We start from the raw sequence: 25,423 nt of genomic DNA, 5'->3' as shown, positions 1-25,423 counted from the left end.
GATGCAGAGCTCCATCCACCATGTATTTCAAGCTGAATCACATGAGCAGCCTTCAGAAGGGAAAGCTATCTGATTCCAAACAGGGTCCTGGAGGGGGAATAAGAAGTATAGTAGGTCTTCAGGATATTCACCTTACTCCCTCCAAACTACTGAGTAGCTTGGTGGCTCATCCTCTTTCTTACTGGATTATTTTGGTTTGTGCCTTTGGCTACAAAGGTTGAACATTGCCAGTCACCCAACCTTGCACCCTGGAGCTGTCGTGCCTTACCTTGGCGTGACCCTTGTGAGCTCATCAGAGGGGTGCAGGATGCGACATGTGGTAAAGGTGAAAGTGGAGTTGGTCTGCGACATACACTTTCCAGGATGATGTGCTATATTGAAGGAAGAAGGGGAAAATACACACAAAACAAATTCTTTGACTTCTATAGGTGGGAGGGAGAGAGAGAGAGAGAGAGAGAGAGAGAGAGAGAGAGAGAGAGAGAGAGAGAGAGAGAGAGAGAAATTTCTCCAGTCTTCAACAGATGAAAGAAGAGTGATGAGATACCTTTCAGCTGGATCTAGGCGAAGAAGGTGAAAACACAAATGTTCTTGGTTGTTGGAGAATTCCCCCAAAACAATCGAAAATCTGAGGTTTGACTGGTGAGTACCCTGACCATGCATGGATGGATTCCAGGTTTCGTCCTGATCCAGGTAAAGGTATCCCATCATATTTCTTTTCAGTAGTGGATCCAGCTTGGGAGTGGATGGCCAATGTTAAATTTGGTTCCTGGCTGTATATATTGGGAATGGCTTTCCTCTTTCAGCACTTCAGAAAGTTTCTCAAACTCAAACAGATGCCAGAACTCCAAGCAGGGAAGGAGAGGGAGCATTTAAGGATATATTGGCACACTAGGGTTATTTCAAGCATTATTTCGATAGGCTGCTCACCCAACAAGGATTGGGAGGCTTTGGGAAGGGGGGAAATCTTTAGCTCCCTTTTTCATTCATGAAAAGAGGCTCTTGGAAGTTGGTTCCACTACTGCTCATCTGTAATTATCATTACAAGAGATGTAAACACCTCAGGGGGACTTGACAACTTACAAGGGCATAGTTGATCAATGAAATCTCAGCTCTGCCATTCATTACCTGGGTGATCCTACTTAAGACTTCACCTCTAAAAAGCTGTAGTTTCTTCACCTGATCAATGATGACCCATGTTAAGAATGCTGAAAGAAAACCTTTCATGGATAAATATTTTTTTGAGGTCAATGGCAACCGTATTGGCCAATTTATCCAATTATCTGTCTTTTAAAGGTTTGGAAGTTTGTTGTCAAGTCCCCTACAGAATAGGATCCACAGCAAAGGAAATCTGAAAGGTTAAGAGCCATGCATCTGAGAAGCTTGCTAAGGTATTAGTTTTATGTTCTACTTAAGAGATCATGATTGCATAGGATTTCTTCATTCATAACTTAAATGTTCTTTTTTCTTTAAAAAGAGACTGTTTTCAAATGGCATGCATATCACATTGTTCACAGAGGTAGTCATCCCATACTCAGCCCTCAGAGACTTCCTAAGAGGAGCAGACTTCCTATCATAGGCCCACTTGTCCAGTTGGCAAATTAAAAAACTTTGGTGGCCCTTTTAGAAAAGAGTCTTCCAGAGAAGCTCCTAGCTTGGATCCAGAGCTCACTGGAGGGGCTTATTTTTCTCTTCAATTTATTAAAGTTAAACAAAAATGAAAATCATATGGTAAAAATTGATCTGGATGAGGAAACTAAGGAATGGAGGCAAAAAAGATCCTATATACATAATGGAAGATGAGATTAAGAGCATGAGGACCAAGGTGGGTCAATGAAGGGTTGCTGTGACATTGTTTTTTTTTTTAAAGGTTTTTGCAAGGCAAATGGGGTTAAGCGGCTTGCCCAAGGCCACACAGCTAGGTAATTATTAACTGTCTGAGACTGGATTTGAACCCAGGTACTCCTGACTCCAGGGCTGGTGCTCTATCCACTGTGCCACTTAGCCCCTGTTGTGACCTTGTTGATCACTTCAGTACCACACATGGTTTTGTACTTGAAGCTATTATCTATGCTACTGGAGCAAACTTTAAACCACTGAGTCTTACATTTAGAGATAAATGGATTATTAGAAGTGATTTCTCATTTTACAGAGGAAATTAAGACCCAGGGAGGATAAGTGATTTGGTCAATGTCACACAAATGATAAGTGACAGAGCAGAGATTTGAACCCACAACTTGGCTCCAAAAACTTGGTTCCAAATCCAAGGCTCTTGCCATTATGCCATGGTAAGTCATGATACAAAAGGCATCAAAGTGGAGAATAGGGAAGAAATCAGATCCAACAAAGAACCTACATCACAACTTATTTCTTACCCAATAAACATAATGTATGATGGACTCAACTAACTTAGAAACTATAAACACACACAAACGAATGGGAAAAGCTATGAAGGGAAGGGTAGCCTAGCAATCACGACTCTCTTATTGTGATAAGGTCTAAAAAGAAAAGCCACAGAAAAGCTGAGGAAAGGATCCCAAATAACAGACATGAGGTTATTTGGAAAGGAAAAAAGAAAATACAGTTATTAGAGATTGTCAAGACATAACAGTTCTTTGCTAGATGACACACATGATAGAATGAAGCAAGACTGGATTTAAAATCAAGGGCAGACACCTTCTAAAACACATGGCCCAGATAGCCAAAGATGGGGGAAGGGGGGATACAGGGGTATCATGTCACTTTCATCCTCCACCCTTTTTGGATTAGAATTGAATTGCACCATCTCTTTTGAAGTGGGCATTTGAAAGATAGCTGCATTAGCAGAAGCAAAACCCATCACTGAATAATGGGCCTTGGGGACAGGGAAAAGGCTGCTAAAAGTACAGAAGTCATTGTTCTCCCAAAGCCAGAGATAAGTTAGAAGGTCAAGGGAAAGAGATCAAGATTTAAAGCCAAGAGATTCAATCCCATCCCAAATACCACTAGGAAAGTTGGGACTCGGTCTTCCTCCATCAGTCAATAGAGGCTGCCATGTCGCTGAAGGACTTTCCTTCCTTTAACAACAAAGAGAGTAAGTGATCTCATATCACAGGATACTAAGGAAGAAACTAATGTTTCTCAAATAGCAAAAGCTATGACATAGCTAAAGTTCAGAGCTATTAATAAGACAATATAACTTCCAATCATGTGCACCAACATTTACATCTCTTTTTTAGGGAAGAATTGATGATTTCTTGAATCTTGAACAATAGGTGATTTCTGAAATTCACATTTCGTTCCCTGAATCCCATCTTCAACTGCAAAGGAGTTTCTTTGCAAAAGAGGAATATAGCATCCTAAATGTAATGATCAGGGAGCTACAGAAGCTAAACTGCTTAAAATGTTCTCTTTTTTTAACCAGACCAGGGAGTCATCTTCAAGGTGCATCAGAGATAGTTAATGGTCTTGGTTTAAGGGGTTAGACTAAGAACAGGGTTTCTATTGAGTATTTTATTTAAAAACTTTCACTTTAGTTTTATGAAGTCAAATGGGGTTCTTCCTTTCTACCCCACTCCACCCCAGTTATCACCACTTGTGAGTGATCCTGATTCAGTAATAGCAACCTTTAGATTGTGATTAAGATTCTGCCGTGGGAATTCCCTCACAATCCCTTTATCAGCTTTGAAGACTGGCATGAAACATATAGAGTTTAAGTGTCTTGCCCAATGTCATAGAGCTCATCATTATTAGAGGCAGTATTCAAATCTGGGTTGAGTTTTTTTTTAACCTGAAGCCCAACACTCAGTCCATTAAACCATATTACTTTTATTCAGTTTGGGGATTTTAGGAGAAGGGGTACAATTCTGCAAATTCCAGATGATAAGGAAATGCCCTCTATTAATGCAAAATGGCAATTGCCCTGTCATTTATAATGTTTGTCCTTGATATCATGATATCAGGGAGTTGATGTCATAACAAGTACATGAATTAGATTTGAGTGAGGGGGTGCTGTGCTAAGTCACCAGCCTCACTTTCTACTCCAGAGCCATCTGGGTCCAGTGGGCAGATATGAATGAGGATGACTGAATGAAGGATGGCCTGGATGCTGGACAATCAGGGTTAAATAACTTGCCCCAGGACACATAGCTACTAAGTGTCAGAGGCTGGATTCAAACTCCCATCCTGATTCCAAGACCAGTGCTCATCTACCGTGACATCTAGCTGCCCTGTCATTTATAGAAATGTAAGAGGGTACTTGCCTGGGGTTCTAAGAGGTTGATTTGCCCAGTCATAGACATATGAAAGAAGTTCCATTTAAACTTTCTGCTAGCTTTTTTTTTTCTAAACTACAATACCACAAACTACCTTCCCCCCCTTTCTTTTTCTTTGAACTATTTCCTTATTGTTACATATGTTCTTCAATTATGATAAAAAAAAGTCTTTAAGGTCCCTTCTAGCTTTGATCGATTCCCTGATTCATTTCCCCATAAATCTTGTGCCCTTTGATAAATTATAAGTAATTTAGTTGTATATTTGGTCTTCCCAATTTTACAACCCAGTGGTTCTATGTAGACTAATCTAATCTAAGGTCATTAGAAGGGCACAACAAAAAGGATGTCTCTGTTCTCTCCAGAACCAAAGTCATTGCCTAGGGACAAACTCTTCAGAAGGCCCTCCAGAGGGCCCCTCAAATATTAACTAGTGTAATACCCTCACAGGCAACATTTTTCAGTCATTGTGATACAAAGAGGCTCTTAGTGGGCCATGATACTCAAATTCCAAATCCATTGCTGAGCTAGGAGTCCCACTTTATGCAAATTGTCTCTGCTCTCAGAAGGAGCCACTTGGGTCACAGCTCTATCTTAACCAGCAAATCAAAGTTTGGAAATGGGGATTCAGACTTGGCCTACCTGAAATGATCTTCTTCCTTCCTCAACTACCTAGATGGTACCTCTTCCTAACAGCGTCAGCCAATCCCATCAAAGACGCTCGATAAGAACTATTTTTCAGGTGACCCAAAAGAACAAGTTCTACCAGGGTGCAGAATTCAGCATTATTAGAGGCAATATTCAAATCTGGGTTATATTAAAGAGGATTCATTTTCCGTGAGGAAAGTCATTGTTAATACTGTAATCCAGCTGAAACACCCACCACAGGAAGATTGGGTTCTCTGATCCTGTTGGGGCTGCTTCCATGGTTTCACCTCTTTCCTTTAAAATAGCCTTGGAAATAACATAAATTGTTACCAATAGGCAAGTAGTTAAAGGAAGAGAGTAGTGAGTTCATTTAGCCTCCCTTAAGGAAAGATAAGCTGAGATTTTTTTCAGGGTCTACTTAGCAAAAGTTTTAAAATAAGCTCGTGGGAAAATAAAGTGAGGAGAAAGAGTGGGAGTAAGGGTGAGACGTTAGCCATACAAAACACACGGACTAGATCATTATTTTATTCATAAGAATGCTATTTTTTTCTTAAGATTTCAAAGAACTTTACAAACACCTGAACAACTCTTGGGAGACAAATATTGCTAATTCACATTTTTTAAAAAAGATGATGAGGCACAGGATTGGTTACCTGTGACCCACACTTGAACTAGGGGATAATTTTACACAGATGGAAAAATCCCCAATACTTGAAAAGTTAAATTGTTGGTAAATGCTACAAGCTTAACCAACCTCTTCTTCCTCTTTGTTTTGCACCTGCCATAGGACTGTGATGCAGAAGAGCAGGAATGATGCTGATGGGGTTGGTTTTTACTAAGGTAAGCCTGGTAGAGGCCCTGCCACCAGGGGACTTGGTTAATGGAGATGCATCCATCAATATACAAATATACATAGTCAGAACTTGCTAGATACATAAATCTACTAAAATGTTACTGTCTAAAAACTGCAAATGGCAAGTATATAAAAGTCCACTTTAGGGGCCGGCTAGGTGGCACAGTGGATAGAGCACGGGCCCTGGAGTCAGGAGGACCTGAGTTCAGATCCGGCCTCAGACACTTAATAATTACCTAGTTGTGCGGCCTTAGGCAAACCACTTAACTCCATTGCCTTAAAAAAAATAAAAAATAAAATAAAATAAAATAAAAGTCCACTTTGCTTTGTAATAAAAATGGATCTAAATATATTCCAAATGGGCATATGATCTTTAGTATATTTATTTAAAGAATTTCAGTCTGCTATTTGCAAGTAGCTCAAGTATCTAAAAACATGTAGAAAATGCTGTTCTTAATGGGACAGGTCTCCTTAGCTTGGAATATGGCCCAATTAAAATCTATTGGGAATGTTCTCGATTCATGTAGCAGCTACTGGAAATGACTCTCCATTTTCTCTCTTGTTTAAGTTTTTCAAAAAGATGATAAGGCTTGGACCTGTGGTTTCATTGGTATGGGAAACTGCCCACAGGAGAAAAGTCCCTCTCCCATGCATACTGGCACCTCCCCTGAAACTTAAGAGTCTCACATAGTTGCCTGAAGCCTTGAGAGATTAAGTAATCTGTCCAGAGTCACACAGCCAGAATGCGTCAGACATGAAATCAGATTTTCCTGGTTCCAAAGTCAACAACTAGTCTCTTATTAAAAAAACAAAATAAAGCAATCAATTTGTTGGGGTTGCTGTTCATTTGTGTCCAACTCATGAGCCCATTTGGGATTTCCTTGGCAAAGGTGCTGGAGTAGTTTGGCATTTTCTTCTAGTTCATTTTACAGATGAGGAAACTGAGGCAAACAGGATTAAGTGACTTGCCCAGGGTCACACAACTAGTAAGTGTCTGAGGTCACATCTGAACTCAAGAAAATGATTCTTCCTCACTTCAGACCGGTACTCTATTGATGTTGCCACTTAGCTGCCTCCAAATCAATAAATAAATATACTCAAAATAATGGAAAGCAGAAAAATACTATATATGTTTTTTCTTTTCCTCATCTCACTATGGAATGCTAGTCAAATTTGCTCAGGGAAGAGCAATAACAGGGCAAGGACGAAAATGTCTCTAGAACCTTGGAGTTTGTTCACACTTATTCTGGTCCATAGTAGAAGCTCCAGTTCTGGCATAAAAGTTAATATCCTCTTTGTCATTAAGTAGTTTCTGGAATGTGATTCTTTTATCAAGTCTGAATGCATTTGAAAAATTCTAACTATTTGGACTAATTTCCGTGTGGCGAGGGATTCTGATACATTAGTCTCCAAGTCTACTATAAAGTACACAGCTTCAGCTATCCAGTTCCCAAAGGTCTCCTCCAACTGCCCTGGCAATCCTTCCTTTAGAACAGTGGGCACTGGGTAAGGGTCTGGGTGAGTTAACTGGTTGCATTGAACAAACCTTTGCTAAAGTCTTGCCTAGCTAAGTGATAGTAGTCTGGGTGTTTTCTAGTACACTACAAATGCAGCACAGATTATTGATAGTTGTTCTCTTCCATTCTGGGAAATGAACATAATGCAATCAATAATCAGAGACTAACACATTCCTTGAAGAGGTCCATGCTTCTGAAGATGGCTACAATACATTGTTTGAGAGTCACTGGTCTATTACCTGGGCCAGCAAGCCTGGATTTTGCAGATGGTTGGGAGTATGGTCACTTCTTTTATTTCCTATTCCCTGCAATCTCCAGATAGGAGGAAGGTGATTGGCAGTGGTGGGGTTACCTCTCTCACTCTGCACCTATGGTAAATGTTTCAGGTACCATATCTTTGCCAACGCTATAAAGTTTTGCATCCATCAAGGGCACTTGTTGTATTTATGGAAAACCAAGTATGCCATTCAAAAAAAATCAAGTTTTAGGTGAGATTGGGTCTGAAATTTGCTCTTTGGCTATCGCCATTGACCTGTTTCTCTTAACCTTCAAGAATCTCAAGTTGTTAGAATATCAAAAGGATAAAGTGGTACATGAAATGGAACCCTCATCTATAAGTGAGCCATTTGATAAATAAGTCTAGATTACAGAATCCTGGGAAAACTTTGGATAACTCTGATGCTTTTCTTTTCTATTCTTCATGAAAAGGATAATCTGACTTTAGTGATTACCAGGGACTCTACATCCTTGATTACTTTATAAAATGGGTAAGGCATCTTAAGTGAAAGACACAGACAAGAAGGCATGGAAGGTCCAGATTTGTAGAGGAAGTGATCATGGCCAATAGTCTAACAAATAATTGAGGTGTGTGGTTGTCCCAGTCTATCTCCAACATATGTATACAATGATGGTATTTCTTACAAGTTCTCAAGTCTTTCCTGTAGCTCTGGTCTCAGTTAGCCAGCCAGCTCTCTTTGAGCTTCCTATTATGGAATTAGAGGGTGACTGAGTCAGAGGGTGGTAGAGTTATGAGTAAATAAGACCAGTTACTTCTCTAAGTAGGAAAGCTGGTGAACTCTTCAATTAATTTTCCCTTCTAGCTTCTTCATCAATGGGTCTCTACCTTTTCCCTGGCTTCTACAGTTTCTCCAAAATATAACCGATATTGGACAAATGAAACAAAAATGGCTTACCAGGAAGATAGACTGAGATTGCTAGTAGGAAAAAAAAAAGGTATATGATTCTCTTTAATACCAAAGAGAGAATACTGCAATCTTCTTTTCCCCAGAGTATCTGGGGGCTAAAATCTATGCTCCTACTTTCTTTTACTGAAGACTATGTTGAACTGGGCAAGTTATTAAACTCTCTTGGCCTCAGTTTTCTCCTCTGTAAAAAAGATGAGGCTGGACTTGATGGTCCCTAAGGTCCCTTGCAGATCTAAACCTATAAAGCTATGACTATTCTCTAACTCTATTCTACTTTAAGAAGCTGTCATAAATAATAATCAGTATTATCATAAGAGTGGATTTTCAATTCCCCACTCTGTAGATATGATCCTTCAAATGTAGTCTCTTCACTGAGATCTAGGTGCACCCTATGTATATGCATAATTCATTTCTCTCCTGGCTGTACTACTACTGGGGCTTTCCTCTGACTGACTTCACCATCATAATGCCAAGAAACTCATTAATAGGATAATTTCATCATCCTTCAAGATCTCATCAGTCTCGGGGTTCCAACTCATCACTAACTGCTGCTTTTCTAATTGGAGGTGGGGGCTGTGAACTCCAACCCACCCTTTATGGAGAGATCTCATTTCTTACCAGGTTGCACTTCTTTGGGACTTCTCAGACTGACTCCTCCCCCTCATATCCCTGCATTGGCTATCTTAAGCCCCTCCACCCCGGTCCTTTTATTATGTTGTCTTTCCTTATTAGATTGTTAACTTCCTTGCAGAATACCTTAGCACAATACCTAGTTCTTAGTAGGTGCTTTTAATGAAAGTTTATCATCTATTGTCTGCAGGTCCAACCAAAAACTTATATTATAATTATTTTTCATAGGATCATAGATTAAGAGCAAGAAGGGACCTCTGAGGTCAGCATATTCAATTCCATTTATAGAAGAAAACTGGACTTTCCATTAGAAACATTAAAATATAAAATACCCCACAGAAACAAAATAAAACCTAAAGATCAAAAATTTCTATTTTAATACACATTAGTCAAAACACAGACACAGTCTCTTCCTTTGAAGAGTAGAATATTTAAAAATGCAGTGATATTTAAGAGAACATAGATTAAAAATAATAAATCATTTAAAAAAAGTGCCTAAAACTTTTACTCCTTTGGAATCCATAGGCTCCAGAAATCTATTTGAGATATGCTACAACACATCAGTTGCTAGGGAAGACTCCAGTCATCTTCATCCTATGGAATCTCCCATGCAGAGGCAACTGGTGTCTGGCAGCAAGACAAAAAAGGAGATTCACTAGTGATGGCCAAGTTCCCCTCCTGGGGGTCTCTGGACTCCAGAGTCCAATAAAGACCCCCACAAGAATCTAATGGGAATCCAGACATTCCTCCATTCCTCAAGGTATCTTGGAGGAATGTAGTTACAACTCATTAATCCAGGTAGACTGCTGGAGATTCTGACTGGGTCTATCTAATGATTTTTAAAAATAATATTCCAAGACTTATGAAAGTCCCATTACCGTGAGAAGAGAGTTAGGTAATTCATACTTGGCAGTCTCCTTTTAAAAGATGGGTCTGACCCAGGAAGAATCTCAAGGGGAAAGTCCCCATAGGCACTCTTAGAACAACTGACTTGACTAGCCCTTTGATGTGTGATGGCTGATGTAGGATCCAGAGAGGATTAATTTCTTCTTGTTCCTAGTTCTCTGCCCGATACCTCAGCCAAGTTTTAACAATAGGTTTCTAGCCAGTTTCAGATAGAAGATAAAAGTGTATATACTCGATGCTTTAAGTTTAAAAGAGGGAAGAGGGGATTAAATGGTGTGATTTTTGTTAATAGTAGGAAAACAAGCTTGACTTTCTTTACCCTAGGGAAAGTCCTCCTGTAATTTGATTTCATTAGGGCTACATCTTCTCCCAGCTCCTCAATTATATGCTGACTATGCTCACTTAGATTTTGTGGATTGTTTTGTGATCATTCACACAACATCATTTGTGAAGGCAGCTATTATTTCATCAAAGCCATCAGAGATAATGAAATGTGGGGATGAGAAGAAAGAAAGAGAGTAGTCTTTTCCAGCAGATAATGATGAGAATGAGAAGCTAGAGAAATTAAGTAATAAATTTTAGTTTCTCAAACTAAGTAATGAGAGCCAAAAACATTCATTCCCTAAGTCATACAGGCATCTCATTTCTTAAAGATGTCAGGAAAGTCTACAGTGAAATAAATTCATATTACCATCATGATTGCTTTAAAAAAAATATTTCCAATCAAATAAGTAGTTCTCCCATAACTCTTGTCCCAAAGTCAACTAAATAATAAGATATTTTCTCCTGAATGTTGAATCAAGAAAGTGTTCTTTGAGAATATAGACTGGAATAGAGGCTAGTAAAAAAAGAGTCTCTTTGGGAACCTTTTCAGGATTTTCTGTTATGGATTTGAGTGATGCTTTGTCACCTTTACTAATGAAAATTAGTAATAGCAGTAGAAAGAACACTGGCTCTTTAGCCAAAAGATCTGGGTTCAAATCCTTTCTCTGACTCCACTTTTGTGACTTTGGACTAATTAAGAACTTTCCTGGGTCTCAGTTTCTTCATCTGTAAAATAAGAGGGATTGGATTAATTGGCCCATGAGGTTCCTTCTAGTTAAGATCTATGATCCAATAATTTTGTTTTTAATTAGACACTCCTATTCAAACATTACTATATCACTGCCAGTATGATAATGCCAAATTAGGTATTTTCTTCATCACACAGGAATTTGACTTCCTTCCTAGCAGGAGACAGCAGTGCTGAGTAGCTTTAAAGCAAAGCTCCATAATGACATCACTGTGGATCCAGGATGGTAATACTCCTGACCACATGCCAACCAATAGCCTGGCTGACACAAATTATCATAGGGCTGCTCACCAGGCAGAGTTCTTCAATCTGCTGAGCCAGCACTTTACAGTAGTTCTCCTGGAACATCAGATGAGAATGGGATCCCCTTGGGCTCTGAGCAGGGGATTATGGAACGAACCAAGGAAATTCTTCCTAGAACTGGGGGCTTAGGAGCTGACTTTGCTGTTTCTACACAATAAAGATGGGAATGATAAGCAGGCTGCTTCACATATGGGGGAGCGGGCCACATGGACATGTGCTTTTCAAGATCTCATATACAGAAACAGAGAAAATAGCACCTTTGAAGACACGCAGCTCATGAGGGCTGATGCTAGATTAGGCTGGTAGGATTATGCCGGACAACTGAATAAACTGAGTCAAAGCTAATACTGAAGAAGTGGTCTGAATGCCTTAAGACCTAGCACCACATTGTTAGAGAGATAACCCTCATTTCCTTGCAGCCAGAGCCTAGAATAGACTATTTCTTATAGTGACACTTTGGTGATTCTCTTTGTTGAGTTTTGGTCTGGACTCATGATTTTATTGGTATTGAAAACTCCATTTCACCACTGCATATCATACATCCATTATATGTCAGAGATAGGATGATAGAAAGGTCATTAAAATATAATCCCCTTATTTTATACATGAGTAAATTGAGGCACATATAGTTTAAGTGGTTTGGCAAGGGTTACACAACTCCAACTGTCTTTGAGGTAGGATTTTAAAATGAATTCAGGTTGTTTTGACTCTGATGCAGACCCTCTGTTCATTATATCATGCTGTCTCCTTTCAAAAGTTCAACATTTTCATTGAAAGATGGCACTAGAACCTTAAAAATCAGTGATCCTTGCATTAGAGAGAACAAGGGATGTTATTTTCCCTCAAAAATACATTAAATGAAAAGCTGAACCTATAGAGCTCATTTTTAATATTGAACTTCCTTATTTTGAAATTGCTTCTGTAGAGCCTATAACTGCATACATCTAAATTCTCAACCTTGCCTCCCCTTATTCTGAAAAGAAGTATCAGCCTTCACCAATGACCACTAAAAACTCCTTCCTGACCCAAGGGAAGCAACATGTGGCAATGAGGAAAAGCAGCCCCAGGGACTTCAGGGCCCACAATGGGCACTTGCATTTAGCAGCCTTTCCTTGTCCCACTCAAGGCAGCTCTGTTAGACCATGCACCTCCAAAGCTTAAAAGATAACTTGCTGTTAAGAGACAATATTTCTGAGTTTGGTTTTAAAAACAATTTAAAAAAAATGGGAGTGCTTTTTAGTCATCACCCAAACAGACGTGCTGAAGCTACACAGAAAGCATCACTATGGATGGCGCCCTCGAAAGATGTGAGAATGGCCCAGTATTCAGCATCCTGTAAAGGTGTTGGGTTTACAGGACTTAATGTGGTTCCCTCACCAGACCCCTCATCATCATCATCATCGGCTGCCGTTGGCTCCTGAATCTCCTCTGGGAATGCCTGAGACCGGTTCGGGTAATTCTTGTGGTCTGAAAGAGTCATTTGTACTTGTGACCTCTCACCTGAGGTCTCTGAGGGCTGAACTGGCATGGAGGTAGCAAGGCCCTTGTAAGAAATGTCACCTGTCTCATCTTCTTCAAAATCGTTAAGGCAGTACACTTCATCCACGTCAACATCCAGCGTCCGGAAGCCCTTGGTGACAACACCAGGTCGGGGGTCCAGGATACCCCCGAGGTGAGGCTGGGCCAACTGTTGCCAGTGGTGAAGTGTAGCAGAACCTTCAAAGGGAAAGCATCAGAAGGGGAAGAAAAAGAAGAAAAAGAAGGAGAGGGGAAAAAAGGGAAGGAAAATAAAAAGTTAGTATGGTTTGCCAAATATTCTTTTTTGCCCAACCCCTTTTCATTTAGTGAAAAACCAGATGAAGCCAACTTGACCACATGTACACAGTTGAGTTTTTGTGTAGGTGTGGTTGTACTATCATTTTCTAATTGAAAACTTTGGGAATCAAATGCAATTTGTTTTGAAAATAAAATTAGTGTTCCAGCCAGAAATAATTGTGTAGGAGCTATTCACAACTTTGCTCCTAGGCACAAAATATATATTGTATTCTTAGGGAATTCTGTTTTAAAGTAAAGTTATAAATGCAATAGTAGGCCATCACTCTATTGCTAAGTGTTCTGTTTTGTTTTCTTTTAAATATGAAAATTCTAGCACCAGTTATTTTGGGCAAAAGAAGCAAGCATTAAAAAAAGAATAAACAAGAAAAGAATCCATTAAGAGGGTTATGTATGAAAATTTCACACAAAAATGCTTATTGATAAGTGAGCAGAAACAAGTATACTGGGAAATAAATAATGTTGGTCATTCAAGTCAAGGATAATTTGAAAGTAATGAGAAAAATCAGCCTATATAACTACATATCTATGTGCATATAATCTCTATATGAAACATATACACATATATGTATGTACAAACATGTATGTGTATGCATGTGTTTCATATACGTATATACACATAGCATATTATATGTACACACATAAATAATAATGAATGGATCACATAACAGAGTAACAGAAAGGGATGAGGGTATTCATTAGCTAAACACATCCTACTTTTGGCAGCTCCATTCTTGGCTGACTTAGGGATGGGTAGAGGGGGACAGGGCAAAAGAGATGTGATAGAAACAAAAGAGGGTAATTCTACACAAGGTGGCAATCAGTAGCAATGATTCATTAGGTGACATGGGAATTGTAGGAGTCAGATAACACTAGATATGGTTTGTAATAACATCAGAACTCAGCGATAAACCCTAGAACCAGCCAGCATCCATTAGTCATTGATGTTCTAAGGAAAAGGAGTACTGCCTCTCCACCTCCACATTCTCTCTCACATACTCACACAACAAATAAATACTAAGTTGTACTTTTGGGTCATTGATTAACTCATCTCCTGAACCTCTTAGTGAATACAAAGAAATAGGAGAGCTTTTAACTAGAACAAATTATCTAATGCAAGGATCTAACTGGGCTAAGTCATCTAACTCAAAGGTGAACAAACCCTTCCTAATGACCACATCCATGTCACATTTATACAAACATATATTTCCTACCCAAAGAGAAATGCAGATTGGGACAGGTGACCTTGAACTACAGTTTTTTGACAGAACAAGTTTTAAGTCTGATCACTCTGACCTAGGATTAGAAATTAGAAATACAAAATAGCACATAAGCCCATTTGGAGCTGCTAACAAAAGAAATTTAGCAAGAGATTATGTTTCCAATATAATTGGTGGTTTGACACTAAATGTGTTCTGGGTGATCCTGTAATACTTGAAGTTGCAGGGAAGATGCTAACCTACCTTAGTATCGCGAGTACCCCACACAGATTAAATCAAAGGTGTATATCCACACCATACTAATGAATTAACTTTTGAAAAACAACCATTTAGAAACTGGAAGATTTCTAGTATTTTAATAGATTTTCTATTTTCAAAAAATGTTTTCTTTCATTGTCATATCTTAAAGGGACAGTTCCATACATCAATGAAATCATAGGTCCAGATCAAAAAAAGAAAGACATTTTGGTTCATGCCTCCCAAATAATTTCACTCTGTAATTACTAAACATGAGAAAGGAAAAGTCTAATTACTCTTGCGTGATTAGGGAACTCCTAACAAGTCAATCTGTTGTCATTAAATGGACGAAGATGAAGGTGAAGGTCAGGAGGCAGCAGACTCTTAAGATCTGTGGGTCATTAGCAGGGCAGCCAATGACAGAAATTCATCTTCTAAAAAAGGAGAAGAAAAAAGACAAAAGAGATAAGGCAACAACAGAAAGGACAGAATGGGGGGGGGAGGGAAAAAGTATAGAGAAAAGTTGCCAAGGGAAGGAAACACTGAGAGCCTTATCAACTAATCCTCTGGATCTCCACTCAGCAAGACACATAGAATTATAATTTGCTTGGTCCTATTTTAGGAGATTCCCCCTGGATTTACCTTACAGAGGCAACGCTTAGCCAGAGTGTAATCTTATTCCAGTGTAAACTGATAGAATGGAGCCAACTCTTTCCTGTGGGCCATCTTGCTTATTCGAGAATAGGTGTCGCTGACATTGGTCTGGCTGACATTCTTGGCATCAGGCCAGACTCTCTATTCCTAGTAACAAAGTTTGTTGATACATAAACTTTTCAGACACACCTAAAGTCACCTGGCTCAGGATCGTATGCTGGCAGGGCATTGAAACTGTTACCACAAGTTGCTTTATGCAACTTCTCAATTCTTTTAGAATAGGGGAGAATGAATATCACATTGGCCTTGACTTTAGGAATTTGGGGGTCCACTTCTGTTTCTGATGTATACATATGGTTTGACATTGAACAAGCCACTAGTTTCTCTGTGCTCTGGGAAACTCTCTAAGACTTTAAGCTGTAGAGCAGATGCCCGTCTTCACTGCTAAAGGGGGTTCCCCGCATGGATTAAAATCAAAGGTCATTATTAAGACCATATTTGTGAATTCTTTTGAAAAAGCAAACTCATTTAAAAGCTGGGGAGATATAATGTTTAAACGGATTTCCTAGAGTGTAATAGGGTCAGAGAAATTACTATGAACTAAGAAAAGAAATATGGGATTAAGTCAGAGAGCTGGCTTTGGACATCCCCAAGTCTTATGAAAGTCACTTGAGGACTTAGTGAAATGTGAGGTGAAAGGCAATCCACTTAGAGAGGTCTTTCAACTAAGAGTCCTTGAAAGTAACTCATTGTGTAACCTTGAAAAGCCCCCATGTCTGAGTTTGCTTCTCTATACAGTAGATGCAATAATCTTCTCTTCACTTTTAAATTAAAAATTAGGCTACACAAAGTACTTAAAGTTTTTTCTATACTTTGAAGACATTATAGCATGTGAGCCCATTTGAAGATGCTTAACAAAGGAAATTTAGTGAGAGACTAAATCCAGTTTCAGACAAAAGTTTCAAGCAGTTTTGTATACTATTACTCTAGATTTTCCAATGAAATATGACACAAGCATCCAAAGGAAGAAGTGCCTAGAGACTATACACTTGCCAGTCATAGGAATGAGGTCAATAAAATCCCTGGAAGGCTTTTCTATTTTATACAAAGTCAATTTTTATTGGCCCTAAATTAAAAATGGTAAGATCTATCATAAACATTTTTACTTCATACTACCATGGACTAAATTCAAATTAAGTATTATCTCTTATGAGTTACGATTCAGTAAGCTACTAACAATTACTTAAAAAGAATCCACAATATTTAAGACATGAAGTAATTCTGGTTTTTATGCCAGAAAGCAAGGTCATCCCGTCTTTCCCTCCACCATTTTTGAATCTTTACCAACCTCCTTGAATTGTATCTGTTTTGAGTCTCTTTTACTGCTCCTATCATCACACCTCCCTTAGGTTGACACCTTTTTTTGGGGGCAAAAGTCTTGGGGGTGGAGGTACTTGATACTAAGGTTCTACAAATAAATGAATCAGCAACTTGTCTACCTTGTTCACCTCCTTACCAATTAAATGCACAAGTCAGATTATACCTGACCTTGGCAAACAATGAAGAAGGAAAAAGAGGAAGCTTTTTTCTCCTAGCAAATAAGTTTAATGCAAAGGTATGAGCAGGGAAGAAAAAATAACATTTCTCAACAGTCACTCCTTTGTTTATTCTCCTTCCACACTGACTTCCTCCATTTAACATTACAGCTGTTACCTTTAACAGAGGAAAGTCAGCTCACAGTTTTTATGAAATTAATTTAAGCCAAAGGTATATCCCCCAAACATAGAAATGCATCTGTTCTACAGCAAGTAGTTTGAAAGTATGCATCCTATTGCTAATTATTATTTAAACTCCCTTTCCTTTCAAAATTCCCTTTGGGTTTTAACTCTTTAAATATAGAAACCAACACTTTTCTTCTTGGAGTATGAAAGTTTTCAGACTGAAGGCTTTATCCTTCATCTAGACCAGATATTAAGGCAAGACAAATATAGGAAAGGTTAGCCAGATGGTGCAGTCGATAGAGCACTAGGCCTGGAGTCAGAAAAACTCATCTTGGTGAATTCAATTCCAGCATCAGATACATACGTACTAGCTGTGTAACCTGAAGCAAATCACTCAATCCTATTTGCTTCTGTAAAATGTGCTGGAGAAGGAAATGGCAAACCCCTCTAGTATCTTTGCCAAGAAAACCACAAAAAGGGTTGCAAGAGTTGGACGTGGCTAATTCACACAATCAAAAAATAGGAGAAAATGGACAAACTCACTAAATGTCTGTGATGACTCTTGATGATCAATATGAAACTTTAAAAATTCAACCAGTTCTGCTTAGAGTGATTAACAAAATTAAACACACAGACGTGAGAAAGGCATGGATGCAAATGATGATAGATTATCTAATATGTCCCTAACCCAAACTTTCCCAGAACCCTAAACCAAGGGCTTGCTCTCTAGGTTTCTATCTAAGCAAAAGTATAAAGGGAAGGGGTGGGGGGTGGGAATTAAACATTGTTGATATCTAAACTAGCCAGAAACAACAGGTCTGGTACAAATGGTCTAAGAATTCAGGATGTCATTATGCTGACATGGTTTCTGGAATTCTCAGTTGAAAATATGGGTATTTTTCAAATTAAACTTTTCATAGATAAAAAGGAAAGAAGTTTGCAAAGTCTAGATAGATCTGATAAAACTGCCAAGCTAATTAGATGACCTTAATGGAACCATCAGAGGGATCTGTAATATAAGAATTATCCACAGAGTAGACTAGTATAATAATACTTGATTCCTAGGAGGCCAGTGAATTCTGTTTCAATCAGGGATAGAGTAAGTTTAAAATGTTCTAACTGAAATTTATCCTGTAATTTATCTTTCCATTTTTAAATTTACCTTAAATTCTAGCCCAAAACTCACTGCCAAACTAAATTATGAAATCAAAGGCCAGAAGGTCATAGATTTAGAAAGGGACCATTGAGAAAAACAAAATATAGACAAACTTGTGTATTATTATTAAAAAACCTAATCTTATTCAAAGAAGGATAAAGGCACCCAATGTCAGGTGTTTGAATTTAAACAATATATCCAAAGGAGACACCCTTCTAGGATCCTAAAGGGATGAACAATACAATTAAGAAAGGGGAAAGAAAAGTGAAATGGTAAAGCTAACAACACAATCACCTCATGCTGAGAAGGAAAAGAAAAGAAAGACAGATAGAAAGATTATGGAAATGGGAGAGTTTATTGAAAGGAAAAAAAAAAGACAAAATTGAAGGCCAGAAACAATCACAATGTTTGCAACTAACCATCAACTTAAATGAAAGTGGGCCACTCTATTCTGAAAATGCTGGAAGGTACCTAAATGGAATAATATTTGAAGAGAAAATATTTTGCTTTACTATGGATATGTTAAAAAGGGTTCTTTTTTCTTGTTTTACACCGAAGAGTAGCAGGGGAGAGAGAAAATCAATGTTTGTTAATGGAAAAAAAATTTTATCTGAAAATTTCAAATGAGAACAGAAGACTCTTCTATGAGAAAAGATTGTCCAACAGAGCACACTGAATGCAGCATTTTGAGGGCAGGACACTTTCTAAAATGGCTTTTGTATCTGAAATGTTGATTGCTATAGGAAAGTAGTATATATCTTTGGTGGGATCACTATACAGACAAATTAAGTGACAAAGATAAAAGGTTCTGGTGGGAAAATGGAGTAAAAGACCATAAAAGAATATACAATACTTCAGTGAGAGACTGGGATACCACAATCTCAAAAGAAGAAAAAATAGAATGGGCATGATGATATTTGACTATAATCCCTTCTACTGGTGGATCTCCTCTGCTCAAGAGTTTAACTACTCTAACTGGGTATTCACATCAACAAGGTAAGCCAGTGGTGGGGTGGGGGAGGTCACCAGGTTGCCTAAGGACATTTCCACATCTAAAATGGAGCTGGTGAAACTCCTATGTTTATTGGTCAAACTCCTATGTTTATTGAGAGTAGGTTGAAGATTTAGAGTAATTTCTGCATTTCTAGCCTGGGTGAGATAGGGAGATCAATTCTCCAAAAAAAAAAAAAAAGGAGGAAAAAGAAGGAGGAGAAATAGACAGTTTTTCCAAATTCAGTCACCAACAGTGCTCACAGAACAGGAATTAAATACTTCTATTGAATATGTTTCCATACTCTCCATACTATGGAAGCACATTATCTTTGATAGATATATATATATATATATATATTTATATTCATACATACACATATGTAGATGTAGATCTTTAACTAAACTACACTTTGCTCAATCCAAGAGGGTTTAAAACAAACCATTTTCACTTGGCCAATGAAGATCTGACCTAAATTTGTTGATTTTGAAACCCATATCTAGGGAATCAAGTTGGTCACTAATTTTCTACTTTTTCTAAAATCCCAAGCATGAGCTAATATATTACAAACTCTCTAATACTTCAGAAAAATGAAAAAAAAATAGGAAAAATAATTATTAAAATTAATTTCAATGGAAAAATTGTTTGGATTGAATTGCTCTTCAGTTCCTAAAAGCACATTTGATGTTCAGAGTGTTTGGGGGAAAGTTTGTTTTTTTAAATTTCAACAATAAATGGCTAAGGTTTATGGTGTCAAGTAACTCTCAATGAATTTCAAACCAGCAACGGGGGTGGCTATCTTTAAAATAAAAGGAGTATGTATTGCAGAGATTTCCTGATTTCCGATGGTGGATTAGGGACCAGAGAGAGTCACTAAGAATGACTGAGAGAGGCCGAGGCCCTTTGTTATCACCTTCTAAGGGTTTCACAATCTGGAGTTTCTCCGGCAAGTAGGAACGGCTGCTGAATGACATGCCAGAAAATCCGGTGAACTCCGAGAATCTCGAGTGGGTGCCGAGGGACATGATGCTTTCAGTCGGGGTAAGGGAGCCGCTGTGAAGTTCACCCTTCTCTGCCAACTCTCGTAGCTTTCTCTCCTGCTCTTCCTCAAAGAACCTTCTTTCCGAAAGGTAATTCTCCCGTCGAAGGGACAGTCGCCGAAGAGCTATCTCCAGATCATGGGAGCCCGGTGTCCCTGGAGTCCCAGGCTTCTTATTCTTGTCCTCATTTCTAGGAAAGAGGATGATAAAGGGGAATGGAGATGGGAATGAGAGAGGAATGTACAGAGAAAGGAACTTCAAAAATGAATAAATGCAGTCAATTCTTGAATCTTTTAGGAAATGCTACTCTTGGGATTATAATTAAGAAAAGCCATTTGGCAAGAATGACAGGTTAAATCTGAAAGGAAGTTCATGAAATGTATGCAAATAATTTACAATATGCTTACCCATGAAATTTATCACCATTGGTAGAAATGGGAAAAAAGTCTTTTTCAGTAGGATAGGAAATCTGCACATTGTTCTAACTGGCTTTTCCTCATTTTCTGAAAACTTAGCTAAGGCTCAGCTTCTGCAGGAAACCTCTCCCCAGTCCCTACCTTATGTCTTCTTGACTGCCTTCCAATTACTCTATATGTATCTTGTATTTAGCCAATTATTTACATGTCATTTCTCTCATTGGAATGTCCTCCTTGAGGGCAGGATCTGTTTCACTTTTGGTTATGTATCTCCAGCAGGTAGGACAGTTCCTGGCAAATAATTATTCCTTTATAAATGCTTATTATAAATGCTTAGAGATATTTTTCCTTCCTGAATTAAGTGAGTAGAGAGAGACTTGGTCATCATTTAAAAAACACACATACTCTTGACCAATGGGCCTTGAATCCTTTGGCTCAAAAAAGGGTTTATCTAGTTCAAATCTATTTTAGAGGACAATTGCCCACTCAAAGTAAATGAGCGGCCACATGGGCTAGATCCAGGGCTGATTTCACTATCAAGAAGATGAGGTACAACGTTACATAAAACTTCAGAGAGAGATGAGATCATCAAATGCCATCTTGTTCCAATCCACACCAGTGACAAGAATCCCCTTTTATTTTGAGTGTGACTTTGGATAAATCCCTTCACCATTCTGACTTTAGAACATGATCAATTTGTAACACCTACATTTTGAGACTCTACAGAAATTGTTTTGGACATCATAGAGAACAATGGAAGTATTATTATTATTATTATTATTCTTCACACATGTATATATTGCTTTAAGCTTTGCCAAGTACTATATATAAATTAATTCTTTTAAGATAATATAGTTAGTTATTCTCTTTTATTATTAAAGTGTGTGGGATGAAGAATTGTTAAAGACGTTAGAAGAATGAGCAGCTTCTACCAAGAATTCTACCAACGAAAACCAAAATTACCCAGAAGGGTTATGTTCTCCATCACACCAATGCAATGATGGATCTCTGAGCTATTTGTGGATATGTCTCATGCTTACAGCATTAACATGATTGACCAGTGAGTTGCTCATGTCATACTTGTCCATAGGATTATCTACCAAATATTTGAGTATAGTCAACCTAAGAAAGGCGAAAACAGTTTCATATTTTATAGACAAAAAAGTTGGCCTCCCTTCTTCCTCTTACCATTCTTTCTAATTTCATTCAAAATGCAGTGTGTAATGCAGCAGGAAACATGCTAAACTTAAGTCAACAAGATTTTCTTCTGAATTCTGCCTTTGCCAATATCAGAGAAGTCCTGAATCTACTCTGAATCTCAGTTTCTTCAAGGGTTTGGATAAGATGACCTCAAAAGTCCCCTCTAGTTCTAGATCTAGGATCACTTCAAGAAAAGGTGGCATAAATTGTCTGGCTAAAGAGAAGGTAACATCAGCATTCACATTTGATCAATTTATGTGCTTAGGCACATTAACACAAATCCCACAAAGCCCACAACAGCACCCAAATTGTATCCTTGAGCCTCACGAACCCCATGTCTGATGACTCCGTTTCCAGGATGATGCTATTGGTCTTATTGTCAATCATGATGTTGGTGATGTCACCCCCATAGAGGCTAGACCTTGGCGTGCTGACACAGCTGGAAATGATGGAGTTCATGGCTGAGGACTGGTTGGAGCCTGGGATGTTCATGGGTGATGGGGTCAGGGACCGCTGCTTGACCACTTGATTCATATTTTTCACAGCTTCAAACACACGTTTCTGATGGCTACAGAGAAATAAGTACAACTTGTATGAAAAAGTGAACAAACAAACAAGTTGGGGCCAGAATCCTGGAAAAAATGGCATTTGAGAATATTAATTCAATCACCTTCAAATATTAATACCAACCAACTAGCTATTTCTTTTTTTAGGCATTTTTGCAAGGCAATGAGGTTAAGTGGCTTGCCCAAGGCCACACAGCTAGGTAATTATTAAGTGTCTGAGGTCACATTTGAACTCAGGTCCTCCTGACTCCAGGGCTAGTGCTCTATCTACTACGCCACCTAGCCACCCCTTCAACGTTATTTCTACAGATATTTCTTAGTGAATGACATTTGCCAAGAAGCTCTAGTTTCATGTATAATCCTTCCCAATGAAATTATTTACAGTGAAACCCTTGGTGGCACAGTGACTAGAGCATCAAACCCAGAATTAGGAAGACTCAGGTTCAAATTTGACCTTAGCCACTAGCTAGCTCTGACTCTGAGCAAGTTGCTTAATGCTTCTGACTATTTCTCAATCTGTAAAATGGGGTTTATAAAGTATCCACCCTCACGGGTTGTTGTGAAGCTCCAAGAGAACGTTTGCAAAACACTTTGCAAACTTGTAAAAGGGCTATCTAAATGCTATCTATTATTCCTGCTGAAATGAAGGTCATAAATATTTAATTTGTGTCCAAAGGAAATAAAGGCAAAATCCAATACTGAATTTCTAGAGTAGAGTTCAACTGATACATTAAAAAAAATGAAGACTTGCTTTAGGTCACCCTTCTTTTAGGCTGAGCAGTTTTTCAATCCTTCAGATGCTTTAAATGAGCAATTTGTCAAAGAAAGGAACCATCCCAAATGAGGACAAAGATTTCTAAGTAAAGAATTATTCATTTTTTTAATTTGTTTTTTTTAAAAGAGTACTTGCATTAAAATGACTTTAACAAGCATTTGAAAGAAAGGTTGGGCATTCATGTGTATCTATATTTCTAAGCCTTTCCAATAATAATAATAATAATAATAGCTTTGGAGGAAATGCTTTTCATGTAAGTTTAGAATTTTCAAATCATCTCATATACAAGCCTTAGGACAACTCTGTGGCGGTGGTTATATATTCAGGTTACTATCATATCCTTTTTCTAGACCAGGAAAGTGGGGCTCAGATTTATTAGGGGATTTGGCCAAAGTCATACAGTTAGGAAGTGCTGTTTTGGAAATTTTAGTACATAGGGAGAAAGAGAGGGTTCTTCACTTTTTTTTTAGTATTATGGCTCCTCCTCAGAAGAATATTTTTAAATGCTTAAAATAAAAGGATTGCAAAGGAAACAAAATATATTAAAATAGGTATCAAAATAAAAAAGAAGTTTATGAAGTCCAGAGTATGAACACCACCTCTATGAGAAGGAAATCTTGATGAATATCATATCCGTGTTTTTAAGACCAGTTATAAAAATAGCAAACTAAGCAACAGGAAGGAGAAAATGAATATTCCAACCAATTTTTCATGAGAAATCTAGTAAAGCAAAGAGAGAACCAATTCTGGTCATATCCCCTTAAATAATTTCCCTTCCTTATTTTCTTTTTTAAAACACTAGTTTAGAAAACTTTGCTTTCCACTTTTCAGGGAGGCTGAATTCTCCTCCCTTAATCTGGGAAGAGAAGCACTATTAAGTGTTGTTGGTATTCTAAGTCACCACTTCTAATCACCAACAACCAACAATCAGAGTGAGCATTGGAAGGAAATATGTCAGGTCATTACGTTATATCAGGAGATTCTGGTTCTTCCATCTGCAGCTCTTTTCGCATTGATCCTTCAATCTCGGCAGCCAAGGAGTCCTGAGCAAAGCCAAAGAAATCTAAGTAAGTGGTTTTCATATGAGACAATCCAGTAAAATGGCAACTTAAATCATCCTCTTGACGGTCCTGGCAAAGTGAGAAGTAGCAAGAATACTACTAATATAATTATCATAATTAGTACAATTTAGGAGGAGCTCATACCAAAAAAAAAAAAAAAAGCTTGGGGGGGGGGGCGTTGTGAGTAAAAGAGGATTAGGTAAGTAAGGGATGGAATCTAGGATTTCATATGTAATAGTGTTCTCAGTGATGAAATTCTATCTCCCAAAGTGGATCAGCAATTGCTCTGCAATTTATAGTCAGAGAATTTTGCTGGGACATTGAGTGGTGAAGTAATTTATCTAGTGTCAAAGACCCAATAATCATCAAGAAGAAAGCTGAAACCCCAACTCAGAAGAGAGCCCTCTACACTGTATTATTCTGCCATCTCTTAAGCAAACTGAACAAAAAAAAATGATTTCTTCATGTTCATAAAGCAGATAAAAAGTACCCCTAAGATTTTATAATCACAGATAAGAAGGTATCTAGGAAATGAGAAGAAATCTGGTAATAAATTGTTTTTTGTTTTATTTTGAGACTGGGTGGGTCTCTGTATCTCACCCAGCCTGGATGAGCAACTAATTTCCAGAGCTAATACCACTCCTGATTGGCATGGATGTTTTGACCTGCTCCATTTCTGACCTAGGTTGCTTCATCAGCCCGTTTAGTCAGCCTGGTGTATCCCCCACTCACCCAGTCCCTATGGGCTCACCATACGGTGTTGTACATGGTATGATTGGCTTTAGACTATAGTTCAGAAATTTCAAGCTGCAGTTCCACCAGCCTCACCTTCCCTATGAGGGACTATAAATGTGTACCACAATTCCTAGTAACAGTCAGTTTTAAATGAAGATTAAAGAACACTACCTCTCTTATATTTTGGCTTAATTAAATTTTCCTGGGTGAGTAAGCCTAACCAAATATCACAGATATCACTGAGAGTGGGAATTGCAAAGTGTGGAAGATGGAGTATGTTTAGAAAGATATCAGTAAAAGATGAGAGAAATATGGGAGGTTTTTTAGCTTTTAATTTTTATAAATCAGTACATATTAGAGTACACCGTTCTTTGTTATTCTGATATAATTTTCAAATATGATAATATATAAAGTGTTTTTCAAACCTTGAAATGTTT

General features: G+C 38.1%; 1 protein-coding gene across 10 annotated transcripts in view; it reads right to left on the bottom strand.

Annotated features, from left to right (window-relative positions):
* The window catches only part of TRAK1 (trafficking kinesin protein 1), a 170,385-nt gene that overhangs the window by 12,001 nt on the left and 132,961 nt on the right, over window positions 1-25,423 (bottom strand). For 4 of the 10 annotated variants that reach the window (XM_074195884.1, XM_074195889.1, XM_074195891.1 and 1 more), the window contains 5 exons: window positions 24,157-24,233; window positions 22,181-22,417; window positions 20,107-20,423; window positions 12,759-13,097; window positions 269-371 (listed from right to left, as the gene is read on the bottom strand). In XM_074195884.1, coding sequence (XP_074051985.1) covers window positions 269-371; window positions 12,759-13,097; window positions 20,107-20,423; window positions 22,181-22,417; window positions 24,157-24,233 — 1,073 coding nt within the window. The remainder of the gene's footprint in view (window positions 1-268; window positions 372-12,758; window positions 13,098-20,106; window positions 20,424-22,180; window positions 22,418-24,156; window positions 24,234-25,423) is intronic. The other 6 variants (XM_074195885.1, XM_074195894.1, XM_074195892.1 and 3 more) reach the window with 2 other exon arrangements.

This window comes from Macrotis lagotis, chromosome 7 (genome assembly GCF_037893015.1).
Source record: "Macrotis lagotis isolate mMagLag1 chromosome 7, bilby.v1.9.chrom.fasta, whole genome shotgun sequence".
Taxonomy (NCBI): Eukaryota; Metazoa; Chordata; class Mammalia; order Peramelemorphia; family Peramelidae; genus Macrotis; species Macrotis lagotis.
This window is presented reverse-complemented; position numbering and strand designations above follow the sequence as displayed.